Source organism: Anolis sagrei, chromosome 1, assembly GCF_037176765.1.
Source record: "Anolis sagrei isolate rAnoSag1 chromosome 1, rAnoSag1.mat, whole genome shotgun sequence".
In the NCBI taxonomy this organism is placed as follows: Eukaryota; Metazoa; Chordata; class Lepidosauria; order Squamata; family Dactyloidae; genus Anolis; species Anolis sagrei.
This window is the reverse complement of record NC_090021.1, coordinates 219636386-219657896: the sequence shown is the minus strand read 5'-3', so window position 1 is coordinate 219657896 and position 21511 is coordinate 219636386. Positions and strand designations below refer to the sequence as shown.

Sequence of the window (21511 nt, the reverse complement as noted above, 5' to 3'; positions counted from 1 at the left end):
CTGATTCCATATTAGAGGGGCAGAAAACAATTGGATCTCTATATATTTTTGTCAGCACATCTAAGCCCCATCAGCCCCAGCCAGCAAATCAACAGAAGTTGCAGTCTATGATACAAAGTTGTCCACCTCTATCTTACAGCTTCTGCATGAGATGCAGAGTCAGAGGCAGGTCCCTCCTTGGAAACTGACCCTGGATGCTCCAGACAACATGCAGCCAGGGTAGAGCACTGGTAAAACAGGTTCTGTCTGATTTTTGAATGCCTCAGTTAACTGCAATCCCTTGCTGAAATGACAACTCTTGTTAGTGGGGAAATACATGAGGCAGAACCTTTGAGGTCTTGACAGTCTCTGCCTTACCTACTGTGAGACTGGGCTGCTTGTGTACATTCACATTTAACTGGTGGTTGCTGTGATGTGTGTGAGAGGTTTTAATATGATTTTAAAGGTGCTGCCATGGTAATTAATTTTGGGGGGTCTGGGGGTTCCGCTCCTAGATAGCTCCTATAACATTAAGACTAACATCTGGAGCTTGTTCACCCCACCACTGACATGAGAGCCAGCTTGCAACTGTACAGAACCCGACATGACCCAGCAAGAACAATACATCTCAGTGCCTTACTTCCTCAGAATCTTCCTCAAAGATGGGATATCGGATACCTAAGGGAAAGTCACAAACAGAGTGATTTTGATCTTGGATCTTCATCCTGATAAACAACTGATATTTTTCTGCCTACTGGGAAGAGCAATATCTTATTGTTCCTGCATCTGTAGCTGAAAATGCATGCTGCCTCATAGGATGGAGTGTCTAGCACTAGTTACTGACAGACTTCTTCTTTGGGGGGAGGGCTTGTAGGTGTATCCATATTTAGTCATGCACATTCAAAACTTCTTGATGAAAATGTAGCCCAAATCAAAGCCAGTACAATGCGAAATGTACACTGGAACCCAGCAACACAACATGTAATCATCTGCTCTTGTTCCTGTTCTTGTCATTTTCCCATCCTTTCAGCAACACTGATAGTTTTTGCCCTAGCAATGCCGTATTGGAGTTTAAGCTGAAGCCAAAGACTCAGCTTTCCAACTATTGGTACTATTGGCAAAGTCCTTCCTTTTTAACAGTTGCATTGTTATGTTGCCAGGTTGTTGTTGTTGGATATTTTTTTTTACTGGCCTTGCTCCTCTTCTTTTCACAATATAGCAGAAAAACAGCAAAACGTTGTTAATGAGGCTTCTCTTGGCAGGAAACTGAAATAACAAGAAAAATATCTGTATAGATGTTTATTTAAAGTTCATGGTAATTCTTTTTAGTGGCACAGAAAAGTGTCAATGCACATCTAGAGGTATTGCTTTCCTGCAACAGAACACACCAAAATATGGTCACTCCAGTGCACTTTAATCCAGTTATCATTATAAATCTGTTACTCTTTTTTTATATATACACACCAATTCAAATTCATTGGCAAGCCAATTAAAAACACGTTTCTGCAGTTCTTAAAATACAGGTGTCTGAATGATGGGATAAATGTATCTCATTGCCTTAGTACATCTATGGCTATGAAAGAATGCATATCTCCATGCTTTACTCCAGAGTACTCTATAGGCTGTGTGTCCAACCTTTGTTTGCTTACCTAGAAAGAAGTTGCCAGCTTAAAATCAGCAAGTCCTATTCCTGAACATCCATCTATATAGTGATTCTATAAAACATTAGCTTATATAGGGTGGGTAAAGTATAACCCTGGAGCTGAGTATGCATGCACGCACACACACACTCACAGGGTGTCTTTTTCAACATTTCCTGGAGCCCCACCTTTTTTTTTTTAAGCAAAAAAAAAAAACCCATGATGTGCCTCTCTAATGTATGGAACAGCATAAAATTTGACAGTTCCACAGTTTCAGTCACTTCTTGTAGGTTGCTTTTGAATTTTGGTAGTCCATGCAGATCCACTGCAATTGCCAACTCCCAACTTTATGGCAAAGATGTTGCATTTTCCAGTGCCAAAATCAGTAACAATGTGTGTTTTGGGGACATAAAGACAGACTGTAACATTTGGCCACTACAAACTAGTGGCAAACAAGAGAGAAAAGGGCTTTTGCATAGCAGATAAATTGTCAAATGAAAGGCAGTGTAGAAGAATCAGGCCAAAGAGAAAATAAATTTATGTTGCATCTGCCATCTGGATAATAATCCTGATCAATCAGCAATGGCATGACATAATAACATAATCATTGCTGGTAACATCTTGGCTTGAATCCAGTTGTTACTCCTTACTAAAGTACACATATTGCAGTTATGGGATTTATCTAAACATTGACTTATGTCGGCTGTCGACTATTGCATTTAGGCCCTGATTCAGACAGTATATATGCCCATACGAGTGTGCAGTTATGGAAATGAGTAGGAACTGTGTATTTAGAAGAGAAATCAGTGCTTTATATTGCTGAAGTTTGATCTGAAAATACTCAGCTATGGAAAACTGGCGGATTTACAATAAAAAGAAGGATCACTTGTATGTAGGTGACAAATTCTGGTCTTTTCTCCTTAAACAAACATGCAAGAAGATTTCATCCTATATAACATGAATAAATAAAATAATACAAGGATTAACTATATCAGTATGTCGAAATTTGGATAGGCCCTGGCTCTGGCTTTCTTCAAAAGCTCTGCATTTAAGAAAGCTCTTATAGACATGTACATTGCCTGAAAATAATAATAATAATAATAATAATAATAATAATAATAATAATAATAATAATTTTATTTCCTATCCGTATCTCCTCTTGGCTTGAGATGGGTTACAGCATAATTATTACACATATTAAAATCTATTTCTATAAAATACCTATTAAAATACACAGAACCGAATCATAGAATTATTGTGTTGGAAGAGACCTCATGGGCCATCCGGTCCAACCCCTTACCAGGAAGCAGGAAAATTGCATTAAGAGATTAAACATAAGACAAGTTTAAAATTAATGCTTAAAACTGGCTGGATAGGCCTGCGGGAAGAGATAGGCCTTTAGTTGATTTTAAAATTCTGACAGCTGATTTAGCTGTTGATGCTCTTCCGGCAGGTCGTTTCACTGTCTTGGGGTGGCCAATCAAATACCCTAAAAGCATCAGATTCCATCTGATCTTGGAAGCTAAGCAGAGTCAGTCCTGGTTAGTTCTTCAGTGGGAGACTGCCAATGGATACTTGATGCTGTGGACTATATTTCAAAGGAAGTTACTGATATAACCCCTACATTAAAAATAAAACCTAGAAATTCACCATAAGTTACCATGCGACTTGAAGGCATGTACTCACATAGTTTCCTGTGGGGTGAATTTGAAGCCTTTTTAACTTTGAGTTTTTTGAAATCCATGAGGGAAGCCTTTTTCTGTAAAAATCATTAGAGAAAGTATAAATCTTCATTATGTTGACAGATCGATGGGAAGATTTCATTAGACTAAAAGACTTACTTTATCTCTCCCTTCCATCACTTTAATTCCTCAAAGGTCTGATTTAAATTTTAGCACAAAAGTTTTTGTTAAGATTCAAGTCTCATTTTAATTACAAGAACATGAAACTTAAACTAAGTTTTACCATAGGGAATGTTAGGAACGCTTTTAGATACTTATTCCAATAGCTGTTTGCTGGTTGGGTATCAAAGAAGACATTATTTATCAAAGAAAAAATAATAATATTTTGAGCTTCCTAGATGTTGCAAATAATAGGATGCTCTTTGCTTACATGTGGCGCCATGTATTTGACAGAGCCATTGTGTTTGCACTGGAACAACTGGAGTGGAAATATTTCCACACTGAAGTAAGTGAGTTGTTGAGTCTTGTTGATTTCTAAGAGACCTAAAATGTTTGTAGCTTGCTAGATGAGGCTAAAATCTCACAGATGGAATACTTCCCTCGCCAGTACACAGCAAAACAACAATAATTTCCCCCCCAGCAACAGTGTTCTCAGTGTATGTTGCTTACATGTTGCAACCTGCTTGCCATCAACACTCCTTCATAACCAAATGTGTTGCGAAATATCTCCAGGAAGACCATCTCTACCTCTGAAGTGGTTAACTTTGAGTTACTACTTTACGTCATCTTTGAAAGATTCCAGGGACCACAGAAATAAGTGCATGCTGAGCCTTCTTTATCAAACCAGCCAGCTCTGGACAGGCTGTATATCTGAAATGAGAAAATACTTTGTGCCTTTTTGGAGATTCTTCTATCTGGGGTTTTGCTGTCTCCTCTTGCAAAGAATGTACTGTTGTCACTTAGAAGATGCTGGATTGTGTTATTGAATTTCTATTAACAGTTGTCTTTATATTGAGGTTTAATTGCTACAGTGATGTGACATACACTTTGCTCTGTTTACTGGTAGAATACCTATACTAATGCTGACAAGCTACTGGAAGCTGCAGAGCAATTGGCTCAGACTGGAGAGTGTGACCCTGAAGAGATCTACAAAGCAGCGCGGCATCTAGAAGTGAGGATTCAGGATTTTGTCAGAAGAGTAGAACAGAGGAAGCTGCTTTTGGACATGTCTGTCTCCTTCCACACTCATACTAAAGAGGTAAGCTGCTTGCAGTATGATAGGACTTCTAATCATACTGCTCCTATGCTGTGAAGTCAACAATGAAAAATGGAACTTGATATTGCTTATGGCATGCTAGATTGAAGGTGCAGCATGACAGTTCAGAAGAGGTGAGAGATTTTCTTGTAAACAGCAACTTTTCCTTTGTTTGATTTTCACATCCTAACTACAAGAAAAAGTTGGGAAAGGTTAGATGTTTTAGATCTTTGCATCCTAAAGATCATTATAATCCTATAACAAGATGCACTGTTCATAATAATGAGGTAGTGTTAATGTGCCATTGTGATAAATTTTGTATGATTTACATGAGTGATAATGTACCATTGAAATACATTGGTGCAATGAGCCTCCTTTTAAAGGCATAGTAATTGCCACCACAACATCAGGTCTGGGAACCAAGTGATGGACATGTGCTGCTGGAAGCAGTTACATTAGCAAAACCAGAAGGGGCCTGTCTCAATTCTCTTCCAAATCCTTTTACAGCCTCAGTACAGTTCTCTCCTGTCATCTTCCTCTCAGCTCTCAGCACCACCTAAAAAAGTGCTCTGGGGGGTTTCAAGAATTGGGCCCACAGGGATTGGTGGGAGAACAAGGAAATTGCCCTCTTGATTCCACTACAGCAGTGGTTCCCAAACCTTTTTTGACCAGGGACCTTTTGATAAGGGACCATGCTCCAACATTAGTATGAAAAGGGTTACTAGTCAGTTTTTGGTCAGCTTTAGATTTGGTTATTTGGGGTGCAGTTTCAGAAAATTGCATTGGATAGACAACATCAGCTATAGTTTCTGATACAGAACATATGCCATCCATTAGTCACCTTCTGCTTGCCCACAGAAAACCATATTTAATAATCTAGAGCTGAAAATTGTATTAGATAGACGACATCAGCTATAGTTTCTGATACAGAACATATGCCATCCATTAGTCACCTTCTGCTTGCCCACAGAAAACCATATTTAATAATCTAGAGCTGATGTGGTGTACCCAAGGGGGCAGAGCTAGTCAGTAACAGGGAAGGAATAGCAGGTATCATGAAAGGAGCGGAAATAAAATAAAATAAAATAAAGTAAGGATGAAGGAGGCTCGCGGACCAGATTTTTTTGTCCTTGTGGCCACTCGTGGTCCATGGTTCACAGGATAAGAACCACTGCACTCTAGAAAATGATGTACAAGATGGGATTTTAGTCACAGTGGCTGATGATAACTGCTTCTTGATACAGTTTGTTTTACTGTTAATAGCATATTTCTATTTTAAAAAATTCTGCTGATGACTGGAAATTATTTCTGTTTCCATACATTTTGTAATGGGTCCAAAATACATTGTTCCCTGTGGTTTTCAGTCTGTTGCTCAGAACTAGACTAAATGCTGTTTTATTTCAAGTGAAAAATGTACAGAGATAAGCTAGTCTTGCAGCAGACGCAGAGGGCAGGGTGTTCAAATTGAAGGGCCCTGCGGGTGTAATTAAAGCATGCTTCACATTTTTCCCCTTTAGACCAGAGGCTATTCAGCAGTATGTGACTTCAGAAGATAAGTTTTATTCTGTAGGGAGAAAGAATTAATCCGAATCATTGTTTTTTTCTTCTTCGTGCACTGTAGTATCTGTGCACATTTGATCCATCAAGACACCCACAGAAACTGGTGGCAATATTAACAGAATTACCTGCTTCACACAAGCAATTTTAACAAACTGCAGCAGAGTTAGGGGAGCTGAGCAAACAAACATCTTTGGTCACAGATAAGCTGGTGTAAAGGAAATGGTCTGCCGTGCATGATTCTTTCTCTTCAGCTGCTCAAATGGCATGAAGTTTTTAATGCTGTGGGTGGAACATGGCAAGCAATGTATCTTCGTTTTATGGCTCAAGCATCCCTCTATTGTTTGGGGAGCGCCTGTCTGCTGATTCATGTATTGCATATACATTGCTTCAGCTTTGTTTGTTGCAATTGGCTTCACATTGAATAATTTCTTGAGGTAAGTTTGGAATGTCTAGAGATATGTGCACAGCCCTTCTAACAGCTGTTTTGGGAGGTCTTATTTTCCCTGAGGCCTGTTCTTCATTGTCTATTTATCCTGCAATTTAGGACGGAAAGCTAAGGAAAATACCAGGGAGGGGAAAACATAGCTGCCTGTAGATTATACCCAAACTCAGGTAGGAAAATTTTGGAAAGAAAATGCTGTCATGGCATTGCGTGATGGTTCTGAATAAATATTTATCTTAAATTTAATTTTTTAATATTTGTATTGACTGTTATTGAGGCATTGAATGTTTGCCTTGTTTGTTGGCGTTCCCCAGGGGAGGTAGGGTGGAATATGAATAAAGTTTTTATTTTATTTATTTATTTGATACAGAACAAGATTAGTGCACAGCAAATGAGATCACGATGCTGACTTTTGTATTTGATCACATGTCGGACACTTCCCATATATAATAATACTACTACTAATAATAATAATAATAATCCTTTATTTGTACCCCGCTACCATCTCCCAAAGGACTCGGTGTGGCTTACACGAGGCCGAGCCCAAAATACAACAATAAACAACAACAACAACAATAATACAGCAAAATTAAACAAAAACAAGCAATAATATTAACAACACACAGTGACACAGTTAAAAACAATGGCTGGGCCAAATGTAATAATTAAAATTAAAATTTAAAAGTGCTGGGCATGACAGGTGGGGTGTTTGGAGGAGGGTGGGCATGCAGATATCCTAAATCTCTGATAAAGTGCGTTGGGACATAATGCTAGGAGTTTGGCGAATAATGCGTGCAGATCTGAGTAGGGTGGCCTTTTGCAGCTGACAGATGATAATTTTGTCAGTGATGATTGTTCTTAACTGCAGACCAAGGTCTTTAAGAACTGCAACCAGTGTGCCAATCACCACTGGGACCATATATTTTGAGCAGAGTGAACAATGCCTTTTCACAGGACAACTCTCTTCTAAAATCTCTAAACATTTTTAGTCACTAGCCAGTATGATGTGTTGACTGTGGTTTATTGTATCTCTGCAGCCCATTCATTTCAGATTTTAGGGTACTTGTTTTATCAAAATCCCTTCTATGACTTCATCCTGATAACATAGAATCATAGAATCATAGAATCAAAGAGTTGGAAGAGACCTCATGGGCCATCCAGTCCAACCCCCTGCCAAGAAGCAGGAATATTGCATTCAAATCACCCCTGACAGATGGCCATCCAGCCTCTGTTTAAAAGCTTCCAAAGAAGGAGCCTCCACCACACTCCGGGGCAGAGAGTTCCACTGCTGAACGGCTCTCACAGTCAGGAAGTTCTTCCTAATGTTCAGATGGAATCTCCTCTCTTGTAGTTTGAAGCCATTGTTCTGCGTCCTAGTCTCCAAGGAAGCAGAAAACAAGCTTGCTCCCTCTTCCCTGTGGCTTCCTCTCACATATTTATACATGGCTATCATATCTCCTCTCAGCCTTCTCTTCTTCAGGCTAAACATGCCCAGTTCCCTAAGCCGCTCCTCATAGGGCTTGTTCTCCAGACCCTTGATCATTTTAGTCGCCCTCCTCTGGACACATTCCAGCTTGTCAATATCTCTCTTGAATTGTGGTGCCCAGAATTGGACACAATATTCCAGATGTGGTCTAACCAAAGCAGAATAGAGGGGTAGCATTACTTCCTTAGATCTAGACACTATGCTCCTATTGATGCAGGCCAAAATCCCATTGGCTTTTTTTGCCGCCACATCACATTGTTGGCTCATGTTTAACTTGTTGTCCACGAGGACTCCAAGATCTTTTTCACACGTACTGCTCTCGAGCCAGGCATCCCCCATTCTGTATCTTTGCATTTCATTTTTTCTGCCAAAGTGGAGTATCTTGCATTTGTCACTGTTGAACTTCATTTTGTTAGTTTTGGCCCATCTCTCTAATCTGTCAAGATCATTTTGAATTCTGCTCCTGTCCTCTGGACTATTGGCTATCCCTCCCAATTTGGTGTCGTCTGCGAACTTGATGATCATGCCTTCTAGCCCTTCATCTAAGTCGTTAATAAAGATGTTGAACAGGACCGGGCCCAGGACGGAACCCTGCGGCACTCCACTTGTCACTTCTTTCCAAGATGAAGAGGAAGCATTAGTGAGCACTCCCTGTGTTCGTCCACTTAACCAATTACAGATCCACCTCACCGTAGTTTTGCCTAGCCCACATTGGACTAGTTTCCTTGCCAGAAGGTCATGGGGGACCTTGTCGAAGGCCTTACTGAAATCCAGGTACGCTACATCCACGGCATTCCCCGCATCTACCCAGCTTGTAGCTCTATCGAAGAAAGAGATCAGATTAGTCTGGCATGACTTGTTTTTGATAAATCCATGTTGACTATTAGCGATGACTGCATTTGTTTCTAGGTGTTTGCAGACCGCTTCCTTAACAATCTTTTCCAGAATCTTGCCCGGTATCGACGTGAGGCTGACCGGACGGTAGTTGTTTGGGTCATCCTTTTTTCCCTTCTTGAAGATTGGGACCACATTGGCCCTCCTCCAATCTACTGGAACTTCTCCCGTTCTCCAAGAACTCTCAAAGATGGTTGCCAATGGTTCCGAAATGACTTCCGCTAGTTCCTTCAATACTCTGGGGTGTAGTTGATCTGGCCCTGGGGACTTGAACTCATTAAGAGCGGCCAGGTATTCCTGGACGACTTCTTTCCCAATTTTGGGTTGGATGTCCTCCAATCCCTCATCCACTCCATCTTGCTGAGGTTGAAGACTCTCTTTTTGTGAGAAGACCGAGGCAAAGAAGGCATTAAGTAGTTCTGCCTTTTCCCTATCCCTTGTCAGCATTGCCCCATCTTCTCCACGAAGAGGTCCTAACGCCTCCTTGTTTTTCCTTTTTCTACTGACATAAGAATAGAAGCCCTTTTTATTGTTTTTAATGTCCCTGGCAAGTCTGAGCTCATTTTTTTGCCTTAGCCTTGCGGACCTTTTCCCTACAGGTGTTGGCTATTTGTTTGAATTCTTCTTTGGTGATTTCTCCCTTTTTCCACTTCTTGTGCATGTCTCTTTTGTGTCTTAGCACAGTTAGAAGTTCTTTGGACATCCATTCTGGCTTCTTTGCACTTGTCCTATTTTTTCTCTTTGTTGGCACGGTTTGCATTATTTTATATTATATTATATTATATTATATTATATTATATTATATTATTATTTTGCCATTAGTTTAAAGTTTCCTATTCTCATCATTATTACCTCCAGTACTGGTAAGGTTTTATCCTTACAGATCAAAGGGTACGAGCAGGTTTTTTTAATTTATTTACTAGAAACTCATATCCTTGCATTTGTACTACAGTCATTGCACTTGTGACAATTCAGGAATTTAGTTTTCTTCTTTTTAGTGAATTGGGTGGAATAGGGACTATTGCTTGCTGTCTCCAAGAGACAGGCAGCATAGTTTTCTCTCAGTCAGAGGAAACATCAGTGGACCTTAGTGAAAGTGGCATATCCGTATTCTTCACTCTGTTTTCATGCAATGACATTGGGAATACAATAGGCCCTCCAGATCTGTGAGATCTGGATCTGTAATTTCCAGCATCCAGCATTCTTCAAGTAGCCTTTGAGACCCTGTTGAACATTGTTCTCTTGGTGGAAGAAAAATGACAAAAGTCTTACAGTGTTTTTATTTTTGTATGTTGGGGGTGAGAGACATGTAATGGATTTGATTCTCAAGCTTGAACGAAAATAACCTCTCACCTTGAAATCTTCTTAAGTTTTCAATTATTGATGTTTTGTTTTCCACAATTGCTGCTGTGATCCTAATCTTGGAGCCAGCTTCCGCATCAGTAGAGATATTTTCTTCATTCATTTAGTATTTGCCTGTACATAACAAGAAAAAAGTTATACAAAATAAGAAGGTTTAATTATTTTCATCCATTTTAGTTTAGAACATGAAATTTGCACACAACCTGGGATGAATTCCAATGTACTGATCTCCATTTGGGATCCATTCTGATGTTATAATCTGCAAGTAGACATTTTCCCCACATTATTTCAGATTTACTTAGTGGCCTATCTATCTATCTATCTATCTATCTCCACGAAGCTGAGTGCCTGCAAAGTCTTCTGTGAATTTTATTGTTATTCAAGGTTTAAGATGATGATCCCTGCATTTTGTCACTTTCTGAGTATTTACTATGTGTAGAAAACATAGCAATTCATTTGGAAGTGTTATCCCTTTTTAAAATGGTTTAATTATATCTGCTTCCTGCCAAACAAATTATAACCCTTAGCATTTTAAAAGCCTTTGACATAATAAAAATTTTGTTTGATGAGTGAGGGGGACACACTTTTCATTCCTAAAATGTCATGTTTATATAATTACCAGAAAGAAAATTGAGTGTGCTAAAACAGATTTGAAAATAGAGTGTTTGTTCATCATATAGCTATATTTATCTATCTCTGTATGTGCCTCAAATATCTATAAAGCCGATCTGGGTGGGTCAGTGTATGTCTCTCAGAAGTGTTGTTAGCCTACCTCAGCAGAAAGCAGCAGCACATCTCACACTGAATTGCCCAGGAACATATTCCAGTAAACCTAGCCATTGCTTAAATCAGCTGGATTTTGGCTAGACATGAGGAATACCCACACTACTCCTATCAATGGGACTTAGTGGTAACTTACTTTACTGCCTAACCAGCATAAACTAGTTTTCATGGCTGTGTTTCCCAGGATCATGACTGTAGTCTTTTATATTTTATCTCCTTGACCTTAACTATTTTCCAGTGTATGGTATAGTGATTATGTTCTTTTGTCAAGAGATAATATCAAAGATTTAAGTGTGTATACAATAATGTAAGAAATCAATGTGATCCTTTAAGAAAGTTGACTTTAATGTTTGTCAATGAGGAACTTGAGAAAGTTTTTGCAGAGTGATTCACAGCTGTCACAGATGATTAATATATAAAATTCTGGAAGATTAGTGAAGGAATCGTGGAAAACACTTGAAGATGTCTATCAGGATTAAGCTATCCGTCATGTTTAGCAAATGATAATACACACCAGAGGGAAAATATGTAGATCCTGAGAAATTGACAGCTCTTGCCTAAGGATTTATGGGTTGTTTCAAGGCAGTGGATAGGAATGTCATGGTTTTCCCTCCAGAAAGTCTAATAAATAATTTTCTTTTAAGTATTGGAAGTACAAATTCTTTAGTCACCTTTCACTGTTGAAAAATCCAGAGTAATTATTTTGATGCTAATTACATTCATCTGATTTTTTTTCTTTTGATCTGTAAAATGAGCTTAGAATTTACCTTGCCATTGACAGTTCAGTCTCTTAATTGGCTCCGTACTTGTAAGGACAGACTAATTCAAAGAATATTTAAAGTGAGAATATAATATTGCTGTGTTGTCTTAAGTTGATAACTCTCTCTGTTCTTTGGAAATCTTGGAAGTGATGTGATGCTGTCTAACATAGCTTTCCATGCTGCTTCCATTGTCTACTAATAGACAATGTCTACTCCATGAAGAAGCTAATATGTTTCAAGCACTGGAGTACAACCAGGGTTCAAATTCCAGATCAACCATTAAACCCATCAGTGACCTTGGGAAAGTCATTGTCTCTCAGTCTCAAGAAAGCAATGGCAAACCTCTTTCTTGCCAAGAAAACTGTGTGCAAAGTTGCCTTAGAGCATGTCTGCACAACCTGTGGCCCTCCAGGTGTTTAGGGCTCCAGTTCCCAGAAGCCTTAGCCAGCTTGTCCAATGGTGAGGAATTATGGGAGCTGAAGTCCAAAACACCTGGAGGGCTACAGCTGGTTCAGGCCATTTTTAGTCACCATTGGTTGGAAATGTCTTGAAGGCACACAACAACAGTAAACGTTTCTGCACAAAGTTCTTTCACTGCCCCTTATGATATGCTGGAGGCTTCAGAAAAGTCTAAGGGAGTCTCCAAATTTAACATCACCACTGTAGAGCTCTTCCTTTCTCTCTCTATATATATATATTTTAGTGCCTTTCTTATTGACACATCTTTGTTGTTGTTGTTCATTCATTCATTCGTTTCCAACTCTTCATGACCTCATGGACCAGCCCAGGCCAGAGCTCCCTGTCGGCCGTCACCACCCCCAGCTCCTTCAAGATCAATGTAGTCACTTCAAGGATGCCATCCATCCATCTTGCCCTTGGTCAGCCCCTCCTCCTTTTTCCTTCAATTTTCCCCAGCATCATTGTCTTTTCTAAGCTTTTCTTTCTTCTCATGATGTGGCCAAAGTACTTCATCTTTGCCTCTAATATTGACACATCTTAACTTCATTCATTTGCTTTTTCTCCTGCATGGGACTCATGTTTGTGGGAATAACATATAGCAACATTGTTTTTATTTCATTTTAGTAGCTATTTCCCCCATTCAATGATTACTAAAATACATAGAGGGAGCAATTTAATGCCACATTTGATGAGGAAAATGTAATCTGTGTCTCCAAAGTGTTGGAAATGTGATACATTCATTTTGTCATTTTTGTAGGCATCCTTTCAGCAATGGTCACAGTTGATCCTCTGATAGGAAGGCCATAATATTCGCTGCCCTCAGTCCATATGTGAGCCGGGGGGGGGGGGGGATAAAAAAGTAAGTACAATGCAATACAAAACTTTATTATGGTCACTGAGCAGCACAAAAAAGTAAGAAAATAAATAATAAATGTTTTATCAAAAGGGGAGTGTCAGGGCAGTATGCATTCTGAAAGCTAGCTCAAGTAAAAGTGGGCTTTCATTGACTGTATGCATAGACCTCATTCATTCACTTTTGCTAGACCTCTATGGTCAACCTACCAGTGTTTCATTGTGGCCTAGATTAATGGTCAGGATTAGTGCACCAAGGTGTAAAATTAAAGATCACCTGAAATCAGTTTTCAATTGCAATTTCTTTCTGGAATGCCTTCTTAATCATATTAATGACCACACATTCTTTGTGTTAAAATTTCCCTAGCATTAGTGGAGTCTAGGGGCTTAAATCCTTCTGAGCCAAGGACCTAAAGTTTAATCATTCTTAGTATGCAAAGCCTTGTTTTCAAATATTTTGCTCTCAGAATAACACAGTTAAATGTAAGACCAGGAATTCAGATGTTATCATAAACACATCAATGTGGTTAAATTAAAGATTATAGTTTGTCTTGCACCATTTCATCATTGATTGATGAATTGAGTGGATAATTATACCATATTTCTATCAAAATTAGTCTTATTATCTAACACTAAAGCTGAATAAAATGAATACAATTAAAATGTTAAAGATTCAAATATTAAACATTAAAATTATCATGCCACATGAAGATCCTCACTGTTTGCCCCTAGTAAAGTTTTTTTTTAGTTAGAGGAATTCATATTTTATGTACAATTTCAGGAGGGTCAGTCTAGAGAAGCTAGACAGGTAGAAACCTCTGTTGCCCTACCCCTTTAAGAATCCCCTCAGGGGTGGAGCCTCAGGCAAGGTACTTCTGATTCTTGGAAGAGTCAGTCTTTTTTGTGACTGGAAAATGAAGGAGGAGGGCTGGAGGGTCTACAAAATAGCACATTCAGTCTGAGTTAAATGTTAAGACCATCTTAGAGACAGTTGAACACCATATAAGAAAAAGACAATAAGAAGAAATAAGCATTCAAGAGCCTCAGTTCAGGCAGAACTGTATCTCTCAAAGATTTTATGACTCCTCATAAAGACTTTGTAGTGAGAATCAGGAGGAGAGGAAGTCTAAAATTCTTGTCAGTTAATAAATTCCTGTTTGATTCAATTACATAGTCTCCAATCTGTTCCCTGCACAGCCAGTTCACCTTCCAAGTAGTTAAGATAGCGTGGGGGCAGAACAAAAATACAATTTAAAACACACGGATAGAATAAAGTATAGCACTCACCAAATTTTAACAAGCAAAAAAACAAACAAATACAGAACACAAACAAAACAGGGAAAATCCAGATCTTTGCAGATATTTTTTTAACTTGAGTGTGAAACGCATTAAAAGGTTTACTCTGTGTTAATCTGAATCCTCTGGGTGTTTCGTTTGGACACACCAAACTACTGCAACATCTATGTGGCATTTTCTGGCAGTCAGATGGGCCCATATGTTTAAGACTTGTGTTTTAATATTGCCTACTTTTTGCAAGAGAGTTTATGTTCTTTCATAATTCACTGCAGAATTTCTTACTTTGTTATCTTCTTCTATTTCATTAGCTCTTCGGTGTCCCTATTGATTTATCTTCTGGCATCACCCTTGAGTTTAAGACCACAGGACTCCCATGGCCTTGAGACTATTTTTCCAGAAACTTACACAATGTTCAAGTAGAAGCCCAGTTACAGAAGTCATTCTGTAACTATGGCTCTGTCTGGGTGAAACTCACACCCGCTTCTCTAAGCATTTCATTTTCTATCAAGTGGCATTTCTCAGGATCCTAACACTGGAGGAAGCTTTTCATTCTTTGGGCACTATTCTAACTACTTTGCAGCACCCACCAATTTTGTCTGTCCAAAAGATCGCCTGGAAAGAGAACATCTATTTTTCTGGCTCTGTAGTAACATGAGATTCAGCCAATAATGAGTTGTTTGATTTATCAGCAATGTTTATACTTTTTTCGTCAGAACCAACTTGGCAAAGAATAAACCATTAGGATTTAGAAATATTCTATACAAGCTGAGAAATCAAGGGTTGATCACGGTTTTAAAAATTGTTCTCTGAGGGGCTGGCAGATTTTTTGGTATTCTTATCTAAGCAATTTCAGCAGATTATTATTTAACTGATGGCTCTGGATTAGTGGATCCATCTGGAATGTTTTTGGGTCACTGTTACAAAAACAGAAAAAAAATACACTCAATTGTTTAACTGTCTGGAATGGTATCCCAATTACAGGCATGAAAGAAATCTGAATGGAATCTATTTGATATAGTTATGGTAACAGAAGCTATGTATGATTTAATAAACAAACAGAGATTTATCAGTCAGCATAACATACTTCCATAAATATTTCCATATAACAGAGTTTCTCACATTGTGTTCCTCCATATGTTTTGGACTTCAGTTCCCAGAATTCCTAACAGCTGGTAAGTTGGCTAGGATTTCTGGGTGCCAAAGTCCAAAACATTTGGAGGAGCACAGTTTGAGAAACACTGTTGTAGATTACAGACGGAAAGAAGTAGTATTCTTTAGTGCATGAGAGTTGCATCAGAAGTATCATAGGGAAAAGTTCTAATCTGAGTAGAGTCTCCATGTGTGTGTACATGTTTCTTGTTTCTATTTACCACGGTCTGCCGTTTTGTTCCCACATTCAACTACTTCATTTTTGGTGAAACATATTCCTTCAAGTACTGCCCTGGGAAATGCATGGTGATATCGAATCTAGGCCACAATAATTTGAGGATTCTGCTCGGCAAGGAATGTTAGCAATTAATTAAGTTTCCAGATTAGAATTAACTAACCAAAGGCATCTGAAGACATACGACAGAGGCAGATTTATTCATCCATAGCCACAGGAAGGAGACCTGTGGACTCACGCCCAAGAGACAAGTCTGCCCACATGTGCTCCTGCAAGGAGCTAAATAGAGTCTGTTTCATTGTTAGAGCCGCTGCAAACTAGGCTCCTGCGGGAGCAAACCTTGCGAGCACGTCCTTGACGTCATGAGGCTGCGCCTCTCTCTCCACCCCTTTCTCCGCCCCTTTCTCCGTGCTAGAGAAGAAAACCACTGGTTTTTCCTTTGCTAGGGCAGCATTGCCAGCGTTCTCTCTCAGTTGAATTCTGCCAGCTGAGAGAGTACGCTGGCAATGCTGCCCTAGCAAAGGAAAAACCACACTGGCACGGAGAAAGGGGCGGAGAAAGGGGTGGGGTGAGAGGCGGAGTCTCATGACATCAGGGACATGCTGGCAAGGTTTGCTCCCGCAGGAGCCTAGTTTGCGACAGGTCTTACAGTTTGAATCCCCCCTCCCTGGCTCAGGATTGACTGAGTCTTTGTCACTGTGTCTATAGCACTAGTTCACTTCAGTCTTCCTGGACCTTAGTACTAGAGTTCTTAACAAAGGAACTGCAAAGGAAGACTGGAAAAAGAAACAGCAGAATTGGAACATGTCCACTAATTCCAGTCTGTTAACAGTGAGTTGAACAAAGGTAATGGTTTCCCAGAACACTACACATATTCTAAGACTAGTTATCACTCCAGACTGGAAGCTGTCTTGGTCAGTTTATCAAATCACCTTTCTGGTTTCCAGCAGCATTACGCCTTATGAATGATGATTCATGTTTTTCTGCTAACCGTGACTTAAGGCAACATATTCCCTCCTGCTTTTATCCCACAATGACTATCACTAAACCTTAGTCACTTCATCACTGTTTCACTTAAACTGGGATTTAGTCAATGAAATCTTATGCTACCAACTTCTTTCTCTATGTCTCTCTGGTGCTGCAAGGTCCCTTTGCATAATGAAAATTCATCCAAGAATTTGAAAAAAAATCTTTCTTTGGAAATTTGTAGTCGAAAGTAGTAGTTGAAATTATCTGGTGGAGCAGATAAAGGTATGCATCAAGCCAGATGACACTGTAGGATCAATGAGAGGAACTGAGGGTGGTTCATATGTGCCTAGTTTGAATTGCTATTACATGAACAGGGTGCTAGAGGAAAGAAAATGCAATCTATAAGTGCTACATTGAAATACTTGCTGTGCAACACTGAGGAGATATTTGTTAAAAGCAGTCTCAAGACATTTTGAACAGTTAACAGGAGAATGTATTGTCAAAGGCTTTCATGGCCAGAATCACTAGGTTGTTGTGAGTTTTCTGGGCAAACAGTATTTAAAACTCTAAAATCATTACAGTAAATAAAGAACAACACTCAAAAACAGAGGAATTCCAGACAAGAAACAATCAGGTTCAGCTAATCACCTCCTAACAAAGGATTACCCCATGCAGTAAGAAGCCAGACCTTGAAACTGCTAGGCCATTGAATGCTAATCAAGGTGGCCAATTTAAACATCACACCTACCTCGAACAGACAAGTGTTTTTTCTCCCACCCTGGACATTTCGCAGATATATAAACCCCATTTTCCTAATTTCCAGCAGACCTCACAACCTCTGAGGATGCCTGACATAGATGCAGGCAAAACATCAGGAGAGAATGCTTCTGGAACATAGCCATACAGCCCAGAAAACTCACAACAACCCAGTTAACAGAAGAGTCGGCTTAATCTTTTTCCTAGTTCTATTTTAAGAAACTGTTTTATATTTGTAAACATTCATGCAATAGGAGATGATGATTTCAAGCACAGAAATTATCAGTGAAGGAAGAGCTTGATGTTTCCTTTTTCTGCCCCCCTCAGACATCTTCCAATGTCATCTTCATTAATAACATTGATAGGCACACACTTCTATCTAGTCCAGTGCTGTACCAGAGTCCAGAATGCATCTAGAGCTGTTAATATTAACATTAATATTGTTCCCTCAAATACGCTTGTCGACTTATCACCATTCCATGAATTCCATAGGGTTTTGTAGGCAAGGATTATTCAGCAATGTTTTTGCCAGTTCTTTCATTTGAAATATAGTCCTCAATAACTGATATTCATTAGTAGGCACCCATCCAAGTACTAACCAAGACTGACCCTGATTATCTTCCATATCAGATGAGATCAGGTGACTTTAGAGTGTTTAGGCACATACAAATATGCCATTAACCAATTGTACAGTTTTAGTGGAAATTATAGCATTTCATTAATCATGTTCAAATAGTATATTTAAACATGAGAAAGCTATTAAAATAATTAAAAACAGCAAAATAAATGGCTATAAATCACCTCAAAAGTAATCTGCTAAAGTTGCATGAATTGTTTATCATTACTCAAACCATTAATGTTTTTGTCATTGTGATGATTAAAATTAACAACTCTTAAAGGTATTTTTAAAATAGTTTTTTCTCTTAACTTCCTAGCTCTGTCTGTAACATTTAGTTTATGCCCCAAGGAAACACATCTCTTAGATCAGAAATGAGGCTGAGAACCTCTGGGCATGTTTGCACCAGCATTAGCAAGTATTGATACCTTTACAAATGTGCTTCTTCTGTAATCCAGGTAAGTAAAGCCTGATGAGAAATCATTCTTAGGAATCTTACTTCATCATGGACAGTGGACGTATCCTCCATCTAGAAAAACAACCAGTTGATTTAGACAAGTGAGAACAGGCTGTATGGCACAACCTGTTAGAGGGAAATGGCTGGGGAACTTCAGAGTAAATGTTGAGAGACTGTGTCTAATAATCATATGGCTGGCACTAATAGAATCATTGCCTTGGCTCTTGCATAAGAAGAAAGGTTGGTTTACATCAAATCAAATTAATCAATCAGTCAGACAATCAAAATAAATATATATCAATTCAGGCAAGGTTTGTTAGCTTCTGTTCTTTCATAAAGTAGGAAGAAGTAACTTGTTCACACACTCACACACATATATGAGATGCACTTTATTTCAGAAAACAATCACAACATTTATTACAAGGAAATCAACAACAACAATAACATGGTAGCCCATCAATTTAAGTATCAGTCTGGAGCGTTTACTTATTTATATGGAATATTGATTTTACAACAAATTCGCACTATTTATTACAAACTAAACTTGCTCAAATATTACTACTGCTACTATATTTGCAAGACCAAGAACATCAATAATAATGTGATAACCCATCAATAAAAGAAGTTTGAAATATTGTGTCCTTGATGAAACCGGCATTTTGTAAAATTCATGTAAAGAACAAATGGAATTGTCGACCCACATTCATTTATGAGAACTTAAATCAGTGTATTTTCTATTAGAATAAGCAGCATAAACAATACATACCCAAAAATGCGTTTTTATTACTATCTATAATTATAAGCCTGTGGTATATGTTCCTGTTCCTCTGTATTTTCTCTCATTGCCTAATAAACTGGAGAAAACTGGCAGCGAATTTCAAATGGCAGGGTGTGCTGTGATTTTAACGTGATACTCCAGATTTTATTTCATGCAATGTAAATGCTGATTAAGACATGCCATTGTCTGTCGTCTTCAACATCTGCCTTGCTGTGATTGGTGATATGCTGATTAATACTTTTTGAGCTGGTTTTAGAAGATCAAAGGGTTAATACCCAATTTCTCCCCCGCTTCACTTCTTCCCTCTCCCTTTTGCTCTCCCAACTCCATGTTCTTTGATTTGTGTGTCTTTCCTTCATTCGCAGCTGTGGACATGGATGGAAGACCTGCAGAAGGAGCTCTTGGAAGATGTCTGTGCTGACTCCGTGGACGCGGTTCAAGAGCTTATTAAGCAGTTCCAGCAGCAGCAAACTGCAACCCTTGATGCCACCCTCAATGTAATCAAGGAAGGTGAAGACCTCATCCAGCAGCTCAGGTACAGTTATTTCATGGCACCAGGAGCACAGTTGAGCAAAGTGGCACGACCGTATTTAATGGGAGAGGTTATTATTGCATGTTTATCTTATTTTGCACATTCCAAAATATTTTGTTTTATTGAAACTGCAAAGAATGATTTGTAGAAACTGCTAAAAATAGTTTTAAATAACTTTGAGGCACCATTTGTATTGGATGTGAATCTAAATGGGAATGATTAAGTAATTAGAGTGTAAATATTTTTGAAGTGGATATATACTGCCTACACTTAAACAGAGGCCCAGTGATTTCTCTCCTTACTTCTACTTAGTAGTGTCTGCCAACCACTAAATAAAATTTGGTTTCATATAATTCTGAATACAATTTTTACTACCTTGAGTAAATTTCCTTTTGCAAGTTCCGTAAGGCATTAAGAATATTAATATCTTCATTTAGTGCCAGCTACTTGTAATTGCACTTTCATCATGAATTCAAAAACATAGTTTGATATAATTTAGTGTTTACTTCATTTTGACAGCAACTAAGATGTAGCAGTCTTTCCAAAGACTGCTCTCAACTAACTTTAGCTTTATGCAGACTTGGAAAGATTATTGAAGAAAGTCAAAGTGAGAAGGCAGGCTTACAGTTGAAGATTAAGAAAAAAAAATAGTGACCACAGATGATTTTCATAACCTTAAAGTAGACGATGAAGACAGTTCAAAAGTTTCCGTGGTTTGATTCAATCATTAATTGGAATGGAAGTGCAGTCAAGAAATTAGAAGTCTAGGACTTGGAAGGGCAGCTGTGAAGGAACTTGAAGTTTAAGTTATATCACTGAATGCTAAAGTTAGGATAATTTATGCCACCATATTTCCTACAACTATATATGGTTGTGAAAGCTAGACAGAGAAGAAAGCTGATGGGAAGAAAAATCAACTCAGCTACTTTCAGATGTTCTAAATTGCCAGCTTAATGAGGGAGAAATGAGGCACATCCCTTGCTCCATCTCCAGTCACCATCTTGATTGCCCCCCCCCCCCCCCCACGTAGGAGGAAAATTGTTTGCAGGGAAAAGCCTGTTTTATGAATGAGTTATTGTCTTGTTTTTGAGGTTATAAACTACATAGATATCCTAAAGATCTTCCAGTCCAGAAATGGTGGTGGAGCTAACATGCGTGTTGCCATCTCCCCACCCCAAATGATATGTGAGGGAACTTAGAATATGAAAACGGGTTTCTGTCATCCGGTCTAATAAAATAGCATTTGTAATTTAGTCTTTCCCCCTTAAATTTAGTAACTTAATTTAAATAATGTTATCAGAATTATCCCAGGACCCATCTTACAACTTTTGAAAAAATGAATATATCAACCTTTTTTTACAGTCCAGTCACTTTGTATGGACAACAGAGCACACAGTGAGACTGAGCAGTGGATTACCACCTAATAGTTTTCAGTTCATCTTCAGTACTTTCATTTTTTTTCTTTACAGTAATCCTAGCTTCCAGTATTTGCTCTAAAATCCATTTTTGATGTCATTGAAGCTATACTATCTAATTCAAAAACAGGATTTATTACTTTAGGTTGTAGA

At 38.6% G+C, this 21511-nt stretch overlaps 1 protein-coding gene and 1 long non-coding RNA gene across 9 annotated transcripts in view; one reads left to right on the top strand and one right to left on the bottom strand.

Annotated features, from left to right (window-relative positions):
• KALRN (kalirin RhoGEF kinase) overlaps positions 1 to 21511 on the top strand; it is a 607994-nt gene that overhangs the window by 377935 nt on the left and 208548 nt on the right. For all 8 annotated transcript variants that reach the window (XM_067473328.1, XM_067473327.1, XM_060774943.2 and 5 more), the window contains exons 11-12: positions 4368 to 4559; positions 19777 to 19946. In XM_067473328.1, the coding sequence (XP_067329429.1) occupies positions 4368 to 4559; positions 19777 to 19946 (362 nt within the window). The remainder of the gene's footprint in view (positions 1 to 4367; positions 4560 to 19776; positions 19947 to 21511) is intronic.
• LOC137097907 (uncharacterized) lies at positions 935 to 20957 on the bottom strand. Its single transcript, XR_010910508.1, has 4 exons — positions 18605 to 20957; positions 10292 to 10414; positions 3306 to 3378; positions 935 to 1245 (listed from the first exon to the last, which is right to left on the bottom strand). It is a non-coding gene; the product is annotated as an uncharacterized lncRNA (long non-coding RNA).